At 39.7% G+C, this 14,878-nt stretch overlaps 2 protein-coding genes across 8 annotated transcripts in view; one reads left to right on the top strand and one right to left on the bottom strand.

Moving 5' to 3' along the window:
- usp32 (ubiquitin specific peptidase 32) overlaps nt 1–1,847 on the bottom strand; it is a 69,016-nt gene extending 67,169 nt beyond the window's left edge. For all 4 annotated transcript variants that reach the window (XM_042486600.1, XM_042486603.1, XM_042486601.1 and 1 more), the window contains exon 1: nt 1,671–1,847. In XM_042486600.1, coding sequence (XP_042342534.1) covers nt 1,671–1,728 — 58 coding nt within the window. In that variant the 5' untranslated portion in view covers nt 1,729–1,847. The remainder of the gene's footprint in view (nt 1–1,670) is intronic.
- A 2,804-nt stretch (nt 1,848–4,651) lies between these two features.
- si:ch1073-145m9.1 lies at nt 4,652–8,364 on the top strand. Of its 4 annotated transcripts, none has more exons than XM_042487205.1 (6): nt 4,652–4,878; nt 5,528–5,623; nt 6,491–6,603; nt 7,603–7,726; nt 7,824–7,996; nt 8,125–8,364. In XM_042487205.1, exons 1-6 carry the CDS (start codon nt 4,839–4,841, stop codon nt 8,188–8,190), a joined length of 612 nt encoding a protein of 203 aa, XP_042343139.1. In that variant the 5' UTR covers nt 4,652–4,838; the 3' UTR covers nt 8,191–8,364. The 4 variants fall into 4 exon arrangements, with proteins under 4 accessions (XP_042343139.1, XP_042343138.1, XP_042343141.1 ...); XM_042487204.1 differs by having other exon boundaries at nt 6,449–6,603; XM_042487207.1 differs by lacking the exon at nt 5,528–5,623.
- Nucleotides 8,365–14,878: the final 6,514 nt, after the last annotated feature.

Raw genomic sequence — 14,878 nt, 5'->3', positions numbered from 1 at the left:
GCACCTGTGCAAGATTGGATAATGATGCATGACTTGCAGATTCTACTACAGTCATATGTCACCTTAAGTGAAATTAAGTATTACATGAAATCAAATCAAATTATTTGTCGAAAAATATTTGGTGATTAGTGTGGCTGATCAACATTGTCAGCCCATGACTTAGAAAAATATGAACATTGAGATAAACATGAATGCAAAGGTTTGTCTGCCTTCTCTGTAGAACCCTGGTTCAGATATAAAATTGTCCTGGATGGATGTGTAACAGCCTCTAATCAACTGAAATCAAGAGAAAGTTCAGCTACTGCCAGCCCAGGGAGTAAAGTGCAGCAATAAGGCCATCAAGGATAAAATCTCCTGTGTGCCTCCTGAGAAATGCTCACCCACATCTTACATAAGTGCACCAATACTCACACTAAGCATCAGTTACAACACAGCTTTACCCAACTCTGCGATTTGTCTTATCATGTTTTACTTCCCCATATGACCTCATCTGACAGCAAGGCACCTATGGCTGCATGGGTTGTAAAATACATTCACGGACGTTGCGGTACATACAGGTCTGAGAGACCTTGTTTATCAGTGATTTACCAATGGCTCTCCCAGTGTAGAAAAATGTCCACAAGCAAAATTCTGACGAAACTTAATGCAACGACAGCAACGTGAAGCACAGCTGTTCTCCCAAACGTCCAGCGTACATAGCTAACATTAGCTAACTACGTGTGCAGTTTAGCAGAGCAAGCTGACAGTCCCCCAGCACAAACACCGACCATTAACATTAGCCCATATCACAGGGTTAGGCTTGAAATGCGCCAGACAGAGGCTAAAATAAACAGTCAAGAGGTAGTTCCCTCTGGGAACTTAGCTGAAGCCACCCAGCTAGCTAACTGTCTAGCTAGTAAACAGTAACGTTAAGCTAACAGCAGTGCAGACGTTGACGTTAACTTACTCCACGTTAGCTAGCTATGGTGATAAAGCTATGCTAGTGAAGTGGCACACTGTGGTGTTAGCCAAAAAGTTAGCACACATTCAAGACTGTCTATGCATTAGTGATTTGCCCATACTGTCAGGCCAGCCCATCCCTCCTCGTTAGCCAACAAAAAACACTCAACCAACGCTTTCGTAGCCATGGAGAGAACGTCACGCCAGACACTATCCAAAAAATTTGTCAATTTTACGTGACCTTGCTTATAAACGAAGGCACCTGGCTTAAAAAAAACAAATCAGCTCTATTTCCATATTAATAGGAAAAATAACACAATACGGGATGGCCACAGTCCATACACTGACCTTTAGCTACAAAGTATCTATTATTTAATTACTCTAAACGCGTATTACTGCATCACAACGTTGTATACTGTGGTGGAAGACAACCGCAGAAAATAGCGGCTTAGCTTATATGAAACTTAGCATGTTATTAAATAGCGTGGAGTTCTCCGACATTTTTCCATACTGAACTGACTAATGGGTCCTAGCAGTGACATAGAGGCCGCGTGGTGTTTTTTGACAGGTGTCTACTGTATAAAATAGCCAAGGCCACTTAAACCGCTACATTTTAATGTGTGGTCAGGACGTCCTCCTGCTATGTGCCGGGCTAGCCTAAAAGCTGTCAGTTAACAGTAAGCTAAGCTAGCGCAACAGAGGTGGATTTAGCCCATTGCTTTTCGGCTTACCTCTCTTAACGGCCTCGTCATACGACAGAAATCCTATCCTCGACTCTTTGGCGCCCATGCTCCCCTCATTTCATTGCGATGTGGGGAAATGAATGCACACAGAGTTGATGAAAATAATTTGTCGCCTTAACCGTTTGTTGTGAAATGGGTTCCTGGTGGTATGTGTATGTGGTGAACGGGTGAACGTTTTCAGCGACGCCTCCATTCTGTCACATGATCTGACTCTACAGGTCAGTTGATCAGCTCCTTGTAAACACAACCAACATGGCAGACACTAGCGTTTTATTTTCATCTCAGTAACTTCACAAAGTTTCTCCCCTCTTTGTCTCACATTACAAAAAAGCATTTCATGAATCATAATGCGTAGTCATAGGGAGCTGTGTGAGTGTGTGTGAATCATTGACTGTGTAGTCTGGTGTCTGTGTGTGTGGAGGTTGTAAAGAAGTGCAAGTAGCTCCACCCTGTGGCTCCTCTGCTACATGGTTAGTGTCATTGGTTTCATTTCGAACAAAAATATGTTTCAGTGTTTTATAATTATTGTAGCACTTATACCTTTACTTGAACACCTACAGAATTCTATTTCAAATTATTTAGATATTTTTATTTATGGGCCTATGTTTTATTTATCTTTTATCAATTTCAGAATTATATTTATTATATTTTCAATATACCCGCCTCAATTATCCACGTGTGTATGTGTGTACACACAAATGTCCTTTATACTCTCAGCCTTTCATTTTCAGTAGCCTACGTTACTGCATAATTGGCCTCATCTTAGAATCATTTCAGTATTAGACAGGATAAACAGTGTTTCCTTATTTCCCTTACCTCATCATCACTGTATTCTTGAAGAACATACTTTCTTTACAGTAAATTAAGATAGTATTATATTGGAAGAGCTTTTCTAATAAACTTATTAATGAACTGCTTGCTACTTTTAAGTTGATAACTTCAATACAAAATGGGTTTCTGAAACATTATTAAATTACACCAAAAGTTGCCAAATCGTTGTCTGAAGAGGAACTGTAATGCCCTTTATCACTTTATGTATTCTCTAATGGAGAATGAAATTTAAATTTGTCATAAAAATCTCTATAATTTAAAAAAATGACCAGTCTCATCCATTAAATGCATTATAGCCCAGAGTCCCCTTTCCATCCAAATTCCTAAAAACAATGATTTTCAATTACTAAAAATATACCTGTTGTTCCACCAGGGTGTATTGGTGTAAAACTGTGCTGATATAATAGGTTCCAAAAGAGGAGAACTTGCTGGTGGAAATGTCTTTCACAGGCATTGTCTGCAAATCATAATCACTTTGCAATTTTTTAATTTTTGAGTTTCAGTTCAACAGTTTAGGGGTGTGTGTATACATTTCCAGATGGATAGTTTTTAGTGTTGGCATTACATAGCTAAGACACAACTTAAATCAATATCATTTTTGAATTTTACAAAAAAAGGACCTGACAAGGTAACACAATGAATACTTTAATATGAAACCCTTAGGGACTGTTTGGTGCACTTTTTGTGCTTTTCATTCTTCATTTTTTGATAATTTTGGCTGTGTTCATGCATATGATATAATTTTTAGTTAGTGTGTATTTTTGTTTATTCTTAGAATTTCCAGCTCAGCTCCTACAATAAGTCTAAACAAAATTGTTACATTCAGACAGTTAAGTGCAAAAAAACTCGCATTCAAAACTCATTCAAACTGTAATGTTTTATCCCACAGCATCAAATCATAAAAAAAAAACATGCATTGTATTATTTCTGGGAGTCTTTTGGGGCCTTTGCCTTGGAATTTGTGTGAATCTGTGGAATTTTTCATTTTTACTGTTTTCCATTTGATGACCTAATTTATTTAGTTTTTGACCATATTTGGCATATGGAGAAAATGCTATTTTCACTAGTTGAACTGTCACTATCAATGTTGCTGCTAATCACTGACATATCCCAGGGTGTGATAATCAAAATAATAATAATAATAATAATAATAATAATAATAATAATAATAATAATAATAATAATAATAATAATAATAATATAAAGATAAATCTACTTAGCATGTATTATATTGAAAATAATTATTTTTTTCGTCTAAAAACATAGTGGCATCATGACAAAAACCTGGCATTTAAAGAGTTGGTGGGGGTTCTTTGGAACTCCAACTCCGAACGAAAATAATACAATAATAAAAATTGCGATATCGCGAAAAGCGGAACAAAAGCGTGTGCATTTGTTTCCAGTCTGATCGCTTAGAGCGCTGCACCGCCACTGGAAGCGCGGATGGGGCATGATGGGGCATGATCCATGATCATGGATGTATTATAATGATCATGGATGTATAAGGAAGTCTGGATACAGCAGTGGGGGCGGGGCCTCATTCATTTCTATGAGAGCTGCTCAGTGGCGCATGACTCAGAGCCCTTTAAGCCCTTTATTCTAGCGCACTAGGTGAACTGCATCCGTTCAGCAGAATCTTAGACAGGAAAACACAGACTGGGATGCAGAGACCCTCCAGTACAGTAGAGCTAATACAGTTCATTGAGCCATATAACGAAGTGTCTTTTTGAGCTCTACAGGCTCTGCAAAATAGCAGTTGCGATCCCAGGCGATTATAATAGATCCATGATCCCAGTGAGTACTGCTTCTTGTGAGCGGAGTTTTTCTATGTTGAGGCTGGACGACACGCCTCCTTTATTTACATTTACATTTTCTGTGATTGAACCTTTTGTACCGAACAAACTGCCTATCCAGAGCACACTGACGCACCTTACAGAGTAACTGCCTCAACATTAAGAGGATTCCAACAGCTCTTATCGTGACAGCCGCTCACTTCCGGGTCAGTTCCCGCAATTAGGGACCTTCTCATAAACCCTCCGAAGCAAAATGGAACGCAGCCGGAGTTTGGCACGGCGCCCGAAGGCTGTGCGTAGTGCGTACGACAGCTTTGTCAGCTTCCTACTTCCTATGTAGTTTACTTGAGCAGGGTGAAAGCGCGTGCACACCGCTTTAAAGCCATACGGCTGACATCTCGGCTGCCCGTGGACACCACGAGATAAAAACGTGAGCAAAGCAATGTCGGGATTAAGAGCATTGCGCATGTTCGTTTGCTATAACAGTTAGACAGGTGAGCACGCGCCAGGTTGCGTCATCTTTCTCTCCGTGATGGGACTGCAGGTTCTGCTGTTCTGGCCCAATGTTATCGGTGAGGAACTTTTGACATGGTAGACACTGTGTGTGTGTGTGTGTGTGTGTGTGTGTGTGTGTGCGCGCGCGCGCGCGCTATAATATTTGACCCGAGTTGATCGGATGAATGTCATTTAACTATGATTTTGTGTTAATAAGTGACGGTGAAAAATGTCACTGTGATAAAAACATGGAAATAAATATAAACGTATTTAACCCTTTAAAACCTGAGCAAGTTGGCTTGATTTCTCTCCAAAACGTAAAGAAGGTAATGAGCAACTTATAAGAGGAAATTAAGCGAAAAGATAGCAACAAACAAGGAAATTAGCTGGATAAAAGTGAGCACAAAAGGTGCTTAAAAATAATAATGCTGTAACATAAATTTAACTATATTTTTTATTCTGATCATTATACATATAGTTTTCCTAATATTTTCCCCATAGCTTTAAAAATGATTTCCTAAATCTGCTCATTTCGTGCAATTTGCAGGACATTGTTCGTTACATATTTCTGAAAGCAATCGAACCTGTTCGCTAAAAGGTGTATATACTTGTGAAATGATTGTGGAGTTTATCCAGGTTTCAAAGGGTTAACCTAGTACAGGTGCTGGGCCATCCTTCACTTGGCTTTCTGAATGAGTTGTGTGTGTGTGTGTGTGTGTCTTTCAGGGTACGTCAGGATTGGCCTTGTGCTGGCTGCCTGGGCTGCGTATGAGACACCAGCAGTCTTCGTTTGTCTTTACTCGCTGTCCATCGCTCTCGATGGTAATGTGTGTGTTGACAGTGTCTGACCTGTGGGGACAGGCTTTGAGTTCTTTCACTGATGGTCTTGAAATGGTGTTGCTTGTGGTCGATCATATTTTGCACCAATTTCATACCTACAGTGTAAATAATATTATAAATAATACCGGCCTCTCCTCCCAGCACTGAAACAATCATCACTAATGCTATCGATTACACCTGTGCTTAAAGGTCTTTGTCCACAGAGGACATTGTGACATGTCAAAGTAAAAGCACAGCATCAGTAAAAAAAACCTGAATGCTGGCTGCATTCTATTCAGCTGCTTCATTTTCAAGGTCCTGGTGTTGTGCATGCCGGTTCACTGTCACACTGTCATGACTTTCCCAGTGTGATAACCATTTCAGAAAATATCGAGGTGTCAGTGTAAGCCAGTATTACAGGATAATCATTTTCAGTTACAATGACCCTTAAAGTAATGAAAACAGAAGTTTTATTTAAGTTAAGCATTTTATTACTGTAGTTAAAACCTGAAACCTTTTTTTCTAAATCAAAGTTTGTGTAAAAATTCTCTCTTTTGAAAATAACTCATGTAAAGGTGAGAGTCTCAACACAGTGTCAGATTTTTCCAATACTATAGATAAGCAGTATGATAACCATCAATTTTCATGCCACGGGATGACTTCAAACCATTAGACCACTGTAAATCTAACTGGGACACTTGAATAGAGTGAGCCTGTCATTAATTAATTTTGTCAGCAATAACTCGCCCACTATAAAAAGTCCAAATGTCTGCTGTTAAAATGACTGTTATTGCTGTTATTACTGTTATACTGTCATTGTGTGTACAGGACACAAGCACTCTGTAACCTGTGATGATGCTCACTGTGCAGGAGTGGATGGCTGGTTAGCGAGGAGGCTGGGCCAGAGCTCCAGGTTTGGAGCCTGGCTGGATGTCGTGGTGGACAACCTGGGCAGAGGCATGCTGTGGAGCCGGCTGTTCGAGGTCTGATGGCTGCATAACATTCAACACATACAGAGCGCACACATATTCACACCAAGTGCTCACATTACGCAGAGTTCACCCTGGACATGGAAGCGCTGCAGAGCGTGCAGATTTTCTGTGGAGTGCTGCCACCTTCCCTTTGGCTCCAGTGTTGAAAGTATAGTTTCCTTTTTTTGGTGTAGGGTTGTACAACATGAGGTACTGATCCATAGTCAGTGTAGATGTCAGTCATCACACTTCCAGTTTGGAAAAGCAGACAGGCAGACTTCCACTAAAGCTCAGCTCTGTCCTGTTAGGTACACTGGTTAGCAGCAAAATGAATTTTAGACACTAAAATAAAGCGGGGTCACAATCTGCAACAATAATTGCAGTATCTGTTTCTGCAAGCCATAAGTGAATCTGGCAGGAAAACACACTGATAATCTACTCTGAACAAAATCAAAGACATATTACATATGATATAACTGATCTGATTCTTATAAATTATAAAATATGCATCCCATGCTTACGTATTCTGCTTATTTGTCAAATGTGTCTAAATAGAGCGCCAGAGAGACAAGCAGACACACACGCACACACACACACACACACACACACACACGCAAGCATACAAAGACAGACCTCTTCATGTGAATAGAAAAGAGCAGAGGAGCAGATCAGCTGCTGACTGGCTTAGAGGAATTAGCCTCTGATGTGCACAGCCAGCGGGCTTTAAGCGTGACAATTGTCATATCACAGTGCCTCTACGTCCAGCGTTAACATAGCCTTAATGAGCCTATCTATCTATCTATCTATCTATCTATCGATCTACCTATCTATCTGGCACATGAAATCATTTGGATACATTTCAGTGAAATGCAATCTGTCACTTCCTTTAATGTGTGCTTCTAAAACAGTGTAACGTTTTTGTGTGTGTGTAAGTGTGTGTTTGGGGTGGTCTTAATGTTTCTCTCTAAATGCTTCCTGTCTGATGTATGCTGTGTGTGTTTGGTGTTACAGTGGGGTTGGCTGGTGTCTGCTCTGGAGTGGTGTGTGTTTGTGTGTAACCACAGTGCCAGAGGAGACCAGTGGAAGACCAGTTTCATCAGCAGCCCTCGATTCATACAAGCCGTCATGGCAAACGGTAACAAGTCCGTCACCATCAGTAAGGTCATGTACTGTGCAGCTGAAGGTTTTCCATAAATGAATCTGAAAGTGAAGTGTGGATGTGGCTCTGTTAGGGTTTCGGACCCCTCTTGGCAGCTGGGTGGTGAGTGGGCTGCACTGCCTCCCCCTGTGGCTGTATGGGTACCAGTGGGATCTGCTGTCTCACTGGCTGTCCCTGCCTCCCTGGGTCCAGGCTGTGGGGACCCTGCTGCTGGCTGCAGGCCGCCTGCTGGCTCTCTCTGTGGAGGTACAGACAACCTGATAATCACACACATCATGCTGACTAAAGCTGAAGCTGTATTGAAATAACTGCTGCTCATGTTTCATGTTGTATTTGTGCATGTGGAGCTGACTCACAGCTGTGTCTGTCTGCAGATATGGTGCATATGGACACACATTGAATACCTCACCAGTGATGAGACAGAAGAGAAGAAGAACTGAAAACCACTCAGCACAGTGAGCTTATACTGAACAGTCTACGCTGGAATATTGCTGACATTATTCCACCACCTGAACGCCATCTTCGTTTAAGCCTTTAACACCTGCATGGACATCAGTTTCCTTGTGCTGTGTTCAGATGCCTTTCACAAGCATTTTCTCTGAAACCTGACAAAACTGGTTTGATTTCATTCAGAAGCACGAGAAAAACACAATGAGCAACTTGGTAAGAAATGTCCCTCAAGATGAAAAAATAAATAAAAATGTAAGTATTTGATGTTATCAAAAAATGAGAGGACATGTCCAGAAAACTATGTATAATTCTCATTATTATATATTTAGGATTATATTACAGAAAAAAGCACGTTCTTGAGGTCATTTTCCTTTTTTGTTTGTTTTGCTTATTTTCAGGTAATTTTCTTGTAGGTTTTTATTAATTTCTTGCTAATTTTTTGGCAATTTCATGCTAAGTTGCTCATCACCTTCTTCCCGTGTTTTATTATATTATTATTATTATTTATTATATTTATTTTATACAACACCAAAAAAACCCCAAAACAAAACAAAGCAACTGATGAAGACAGGGATAATGATGAAATGGTTCTGTTTCCATTATACAGCAGCTGTTTTAATTAAATCAGGTTTATAAAAATCATATTGTGCTGATTTATCATCACACGCACTGTTTAGTGGCATTTTTTGACGGGTCAAACAGCGGGCTCACAGGAGTTTGTTTGTGTCCTGTGTGAAACCAAAAGTTATTTTAATAACAACATGGTGTGGTAGTATGTGTGGCATACTGTGCTAGGAATTTATGCCACATGACACTATATTACGTTGATAACAAACACACTTATTTTAAGGCAAACCATGATGTTTTTTATGTGCTTTTGATGCCTAAACCTAAGAAGGTAAACCTAAAAATAAAGTCTGACCTGTGTTTTAACTCTTTTTTTAAAATACAGAAGTAGAAACTAAACATCCCTGAATGTCCAAAGCTGATGCAGGAGGGGTGCTCAGTGCGTTATGTTTTGACGGGTAGGGCCACTGACCTATGTAAGTGCGAGCTGGGAGTGAGAATGTGTTGCACCAGGACACAATTACTCTTCCACCTCAGCAAAGACTGAACCGTTTTCATAGATGTGTCAGCAGGCCGGTGAGAAGTGTAAAATGTCTGCATCAAACAACAGTTTGTGTTGGTGCTAAGAGTATTTGGGATTGTTTTAATTAGCCGTATGAGATGACGGCAGCCAGTAAAGGGACAGACTTGGTGTACACGTTGATCAGACGGCCTGTATCTGCAGGGATTCAGTTTGGTGTCAGACTGCAGCGTACTGCACTCCAGCCACAGTGACTCATGTATATTTACAGCTGCCCACTTGCTGCTAAACATACCAACATGTGTTACTACATGTTAAGAATGTTGACGAGTGCTGAATGTCTCAGCTGAAGCAGATACAACAGTAGATGGCTTTTCTGTTACTGCTGTGGAAACCTCACACCTGCAGTTTATTCTCAGTTTGACTTCAGCAGGAGGCTCACTGTGGGTTAAGAAAAAAAAATCTGACACATTTCCGGTATGAAATAAGCCAAGAAATGCAAAGATACTTGACTTTCTTGTGATGGCAATCATATTTCATGTCAAATTTGTGGGAATTTCTTGACTTAATGATTTGGTTACATGAGCTTTTTGCCTTGAAAAATGTTTTTTTAATCATAGATGTGTGACTGTGTTAAAAATGCTAAGCTGTGGCTTTATTTGTTTTTGCACATTATGTTTATTATTAAAGGGAGAATCTGCTGACCATCTTTGTATCATAATAATGTGTTTTTTTTTATCTGTAAATAAGCATGGGTAAATTTCCCTCCATCTTCTCAGATATTCCCGCTCATCTCTCAGCTCAAATCTTCAGCTGCAAATTTTCACTGGCTTTTGGGCGCAGCCATTTTATTTATAGCATTTGAAAATAAAACTAAAGTGTACATTAACTAAAAAGAGAAATCTGCAAAGTTGAGTGACGAGAATCAACTCTGGCTATCAGAAACAATTAGTCTTCTGTGAAATAATAGACGTTAAAACCTGAGAGCACCATCTGTGTGTAGTCTCATAAACTGAGTTCTCCTGGTGCTCAGTTACTCGACATTCATACTCACACAAATCAGAAGACTGAGTTTCTTAAAATGTGAAATATTTACTGAAAGACCTACCAGGTGAAAACACAAAACTGTCAAAGACATGGATAAAAAAGGGGAATGAATATATGAGCACAACTGATGGACGGTTTCTGTCTGACGACAGAGCATGATGGAGGCTACGCCAGGAAAACCAGTGAATGACCGCTCTGATGTTTACCAGCTGAACTGATTTAACCCTCTGAAACGTGGATCAACATCAGTTTCCTTGTGTCGATTTCAAACATCATGAGAAAGTTGTCAAAAAGCTAGGGAAACGTGTTGAGAGAACTTTATTCATAATTCTTAAAATTAATTAATTCAATTATGGAAAAAAATGTTTAAAATGTATATTTACTGTTGTATTTAAGCACTTTTTAAGGTCACTTCCTGTTTTGTTTGTTTTGGTGCAATTTTCAGTTTATTTTCTTGTAAGCCCAACTTTTTTTTTCCTTAATTCTTTGGTCATTTTCTTGTAGGTTAACTTTTTATTACTTTTTTTGGCTAACTTTCCATAGCTATTTACTTACTTATTCTTATTTTTCATTGATTTTCACTTTTTTGCTCATTTTTGGTAGTTGCTTGTTAAATTGTTCTTTATTTCCGTGTTTTTGAAAGAAATCGAGCCACTGTGCTCAGGTTTCAAAGGGTTAATAGAAGAATGCAGTGTTGAGCAGTTGAGAGGTTCAGAAGCAGCTTGAGAGAGTGTGAAGCAAAGTCATCATTCAGACTTTAGAGGAGGCCTGAGTTTACGTTCTACGGCTCATTCATTAGGCTGCCCAGGTCTTTTCTTACAGAAGGCTTAGAACAGCCAGGCCAGAAAAAAAAGATCAGTATGAGGTCATAACATGAAGTTTATTGTAATAACATGTTTATCTCATTTTTAAAAGATATGTTCACGTTATAACAACGTTTCACGTAACATGTCATCATTTAGCACGTAATTATGTTATGTGTTAACTCAACATTTTGTTATAATGTGAGACTGAGAAAATGAGGAATATGACCCGATTCAGTTCTGCTTCATGCTTATGGCGAGATTTTGCAGTTAAGAGAAGCTTTTCCTTGTAACATGAAAATACATTTTAAAAACATGAAAAATATCTTGTTTTTCTCTCTCCCTTCACTAGATTGAGGTGCATTATGAAGTGCAAAAATACGACGAGACTGCATATTGTGGAGCAACTGAAGTTGTATGTCAAACAGGAATGGGGAAGAATTTCACTTTAAACACTTACTGAGTTTTTGTTACAAGAAAAGGGCGATGAGAAAAGGGCACACAGTGGTAAACATGCACCTGTCCCAACTTTTTTGGAGCGTGTTGCAGACGTGAAATTCAGAATGAGTATATTTACAAAAAACAAAGTTTGAACATCAAATCTCTTGTCTTTGTACTGTATTCAATATAGGTATGATATGCAGGTCAAGAAGGATTTGCAAATAATTGCATTCTGTTTTTAATTGCATTTTACACATTGTCCTATTTTTGGAATTAGTGTTGTAGTATTACAAGGGACATATTTGGCTTAGATGTGTTTGGCTATTTTTATGGACTTAAAACAATAAATATTCAAAACTTTTCCAAAACATCCCCAGATCTGTAAAAGACTGTTTCTAATTTCATGACTTTTCCAGGAGTCCTGACTGTGGGATCCCTGCTGTAGATTTATAATGCAGAGTGGCTGGTGAAGCAGAAGGTCACCACGTTAATGACTAAAGATCCATGAATCAAGGAAGGAAACTGAAGGGGTTGTGATATAAATGCTTTTAATATTAAGTACCATCAGCTCTTCTGCATGTTTCTGACATTTGTTTGTCCATGTTTTGAGATGTCAATCAAAATAGTTTTAAAAAGTGAACACAAGAAAAACAGCATGTGTCGTTTGTGATCAATGATATAAGTTTTAATGTTTTTGCAGCTAACAGTGAAGCAGTAACAGGACAACAGTGAAACATCCTCTCATCACATTTGGTGTCAGTCAGCTGAACTTGCAGAGAGAAACGGGGCTGCGGGAGAGATGACAGCTTTATTCAACTCTCCAACTTTGTCCATCTTTTTCAGCAAGCCCATGCTCTCTGACCCTCCGCCTCTCCAGCACAGACACTCCACTGTTTTCTTTTCACATATCAGTGGATAACATGATGACCAGTAGTCAAGTCAGACCTTACATTCCATCATACAGCTGGTTTCTCAGGGTTAGTGATAAACACCTCAACTGTTTTAAAAAAAAAGCACATTTTTTAGTCCATTTTTCCCTTTTCCTCTTGGCCAAACAAAGTGACATCATGGTGAGATATATACAGTTCAGCTAGAGTCTGGACACAAAATGCTTTATGTCAAAATCAGTGGGGGAAAAAAAAGCCTTTTCTGGAACTTTTAAGGGTGGTGCAGAGAAATATCCACTGCAGAAGATGGACATGATGTGCCAATGTTTTTTAAACAGAAGCCCTAATAGACCAGAATTCAATTCAGCAGGATGACATGTGACGTTTGACTGAAAGCAGCTGAGGGGGACAACATAAGACAGAGGATGGATTAAGCCTGATCATATCTAAGTCTATGAGTATCTGAGGGGAGGTTCCTATATTATATTTTTTCAACTTTTGACTTTGTAGGACAGAACATTGGTACTGGCTGTGTGTCATGAGTCCAACTCTGCTGTAACATACTGTTTTCTGTCAATGTTCCAAATCTAATCTGTTCTCTGTGTGTGGAACTGCTCGGAATCCCGACTGCAGGTAACATTCATCTCCACCTCTGCATCTCCCAAAGGGAGTGTGATTGTGTCAGGAGGGAGAGAGGGTGCGCTTGTTGAAGCCTATGCACTGAGAGTATAGCTGAGTGTCCTTTAAGGGGGCTAAGGCAGGACCTCCTCAGCTAGAGCCACTGACATCACTGCTAGAGACGGAGACGTCCGACAGCACTGAAGCAACAGCAAGGCAAAGCTCGATTTCTTCATTCACTAATAACGAAACAAACAGTGGGGTACTTCTCAAAGGCATCACATTTTCAGTAATGTTGCAGATATCAATGCCTAACTTCATTTTACAGCTGGACTTTATTTTCACTGCTTCCAGAAGAGCTCATCAGTTAGTCCTCTACAGAGCTACAAATGTCTTATTGACCATGAACACACAACTGGGGCTGTGATGCTGCGTTACTTAAAGGGGTCGTTCTTCCAAATTATCTAGGTCTCACTTAGCTCTAATGGTATTTAGCCACACAGATATTTTTGGTTTGATTAATGGGATAGTTCAGATTTTTCAAAGCGGAGTTGTATGGGGTACTTATCCATAGTCAGTGTGTTACACACAGAAGATGTCAGTCAGCACACCTCCAGTTTGGAGAAGCAGACTGGAGTGCGACACTGAAGCTAAGAAATGTACTGCTGCTTATGAGGGTCAGCAATAAAACTTAAATTAGCCACCTAAAAAAGTTGAACTTAAAATAATCAATATCAGTTTGAGTGTTTGCTATATTGAGTATTTTCACTACTTCAGCTTCATGTCAGACAGTGATTTTCGTATTGCTTTCCTCAAGGCCAGACTCCATTGAGAAAAACAATGATTTAACATCTCTGAACACAGGAGCTGCTGGTCTACCACTGCCTCTAACAGTTCTTGAATTTGTGTTACTGTGTGACTTTGGGTTAGTTTAGATTCACCAAAGTTTCACTATAACACAAACTAACAAACTGACCAAAGCAGCTGTACACAAGCAGCTTCTGTGTTCAGAGAGCTAAAATAACTGGTTTTCTCACTGGAGTCTGGAGGCTTTGATGAGAGCGATGGGGAACTGAAGCCGTTCATGGCTTCTCCGTCACAAAGGGCTGACGGAAAGGTAAAGCAGTGAAAATACTCTCAATGTAGCATACACTTAAACTGATATTGACCTTTTCAGGTGAGACATTTTTAGGTGGATAAAGGAAGTTTTGCTGCTGACCCCTCCACAGCAGCACGTTCCTTAGCTTCAGTGTTAGACTCCAGCCTGCTTCTCCAAACTGGAGGCGTGCTGACTGATTTCACCTGTATGTGATATACTGACTATGAATAACTACCCAATACAACCCCATTTCAAGAAATCCATACTACCCCTTTAATTCAGGTTCAGAGAAAACCATCTGACAGTTCTGTTTTCACCAGTACAACCAAAGTGAACAGGATTATTTCATTCGTGTAACTGACAAATAATGAAAGAGGAAAAAGCAGCAGTTCCTTCAAAGTGTCCCTGTTGCTCCCTCTGGACTTTTCATTTTCAGGTCCAGGTGAACTTGGAATGATTCTACCAAAACTATCTGCAAGGACAAATACAACAGCAGTTGTGCCCAACCCGTGAGTCTGGACCTAGATGTGAACACAGATCTACTGCTCCGGATGGTGACCTTTTGAAATACTGTCTGCTTTTTACCTTTTCAGGCCTAAAAATCTCCACAACTGAGCTGCTTACAATGTACACTCTAGGTTTAGCAAATATAGTAAGGAACTGGAACTGAACACTGCGTGTGAGACACTTCTGTGT

This window comes from Plectropomus leopardus, chromosome 5, assembly GCF_008729295.1.
Source record: "Plectropomus leopardus isolate mb chromosome 5, YSFRI_Pleo_2.0, whole genome shotgun sequence".
NCBI classification, from domain to species: Eukaryota; Metazoa; Chordata; class Actinopteri; order Perciformes; family Serranidae; genus Plectropomus; species Plectropomus leopardus.
Note: the sequence above shows the minus strand (reverse complement) of the source record. Positions and strands in the feature narration are given on the sequence as shown.

What these genes read in the sequence shown, in the direction of transcription:
- si:ch1073-145m9.1 (XM_042487204.1), top strand. Translation starts at nt 4,839, where the DNA reads ATGGGACTGCAGGTTCTGCTGTTCTGGCCCAATGTTATCG. An exon ending in GTTCTGGCCCAATGTTATCG is followed by an intron (nt 4,879 to 5,527) that starts GTGAGGAACTTT and finishes TGTGTCTTTCAG; the next exon opens with GGTACGTCAGGATTGGCCTT. An exon ending in TGTGGAGCCGGCTGTTCGAG is followed by an intron (nt 6,604 to 7,602) that starts GTCTGATGGCTG and finishes TTGGTGTTACAG; the next exon opens with TGGGGTTGGCTGGTGTCTGC.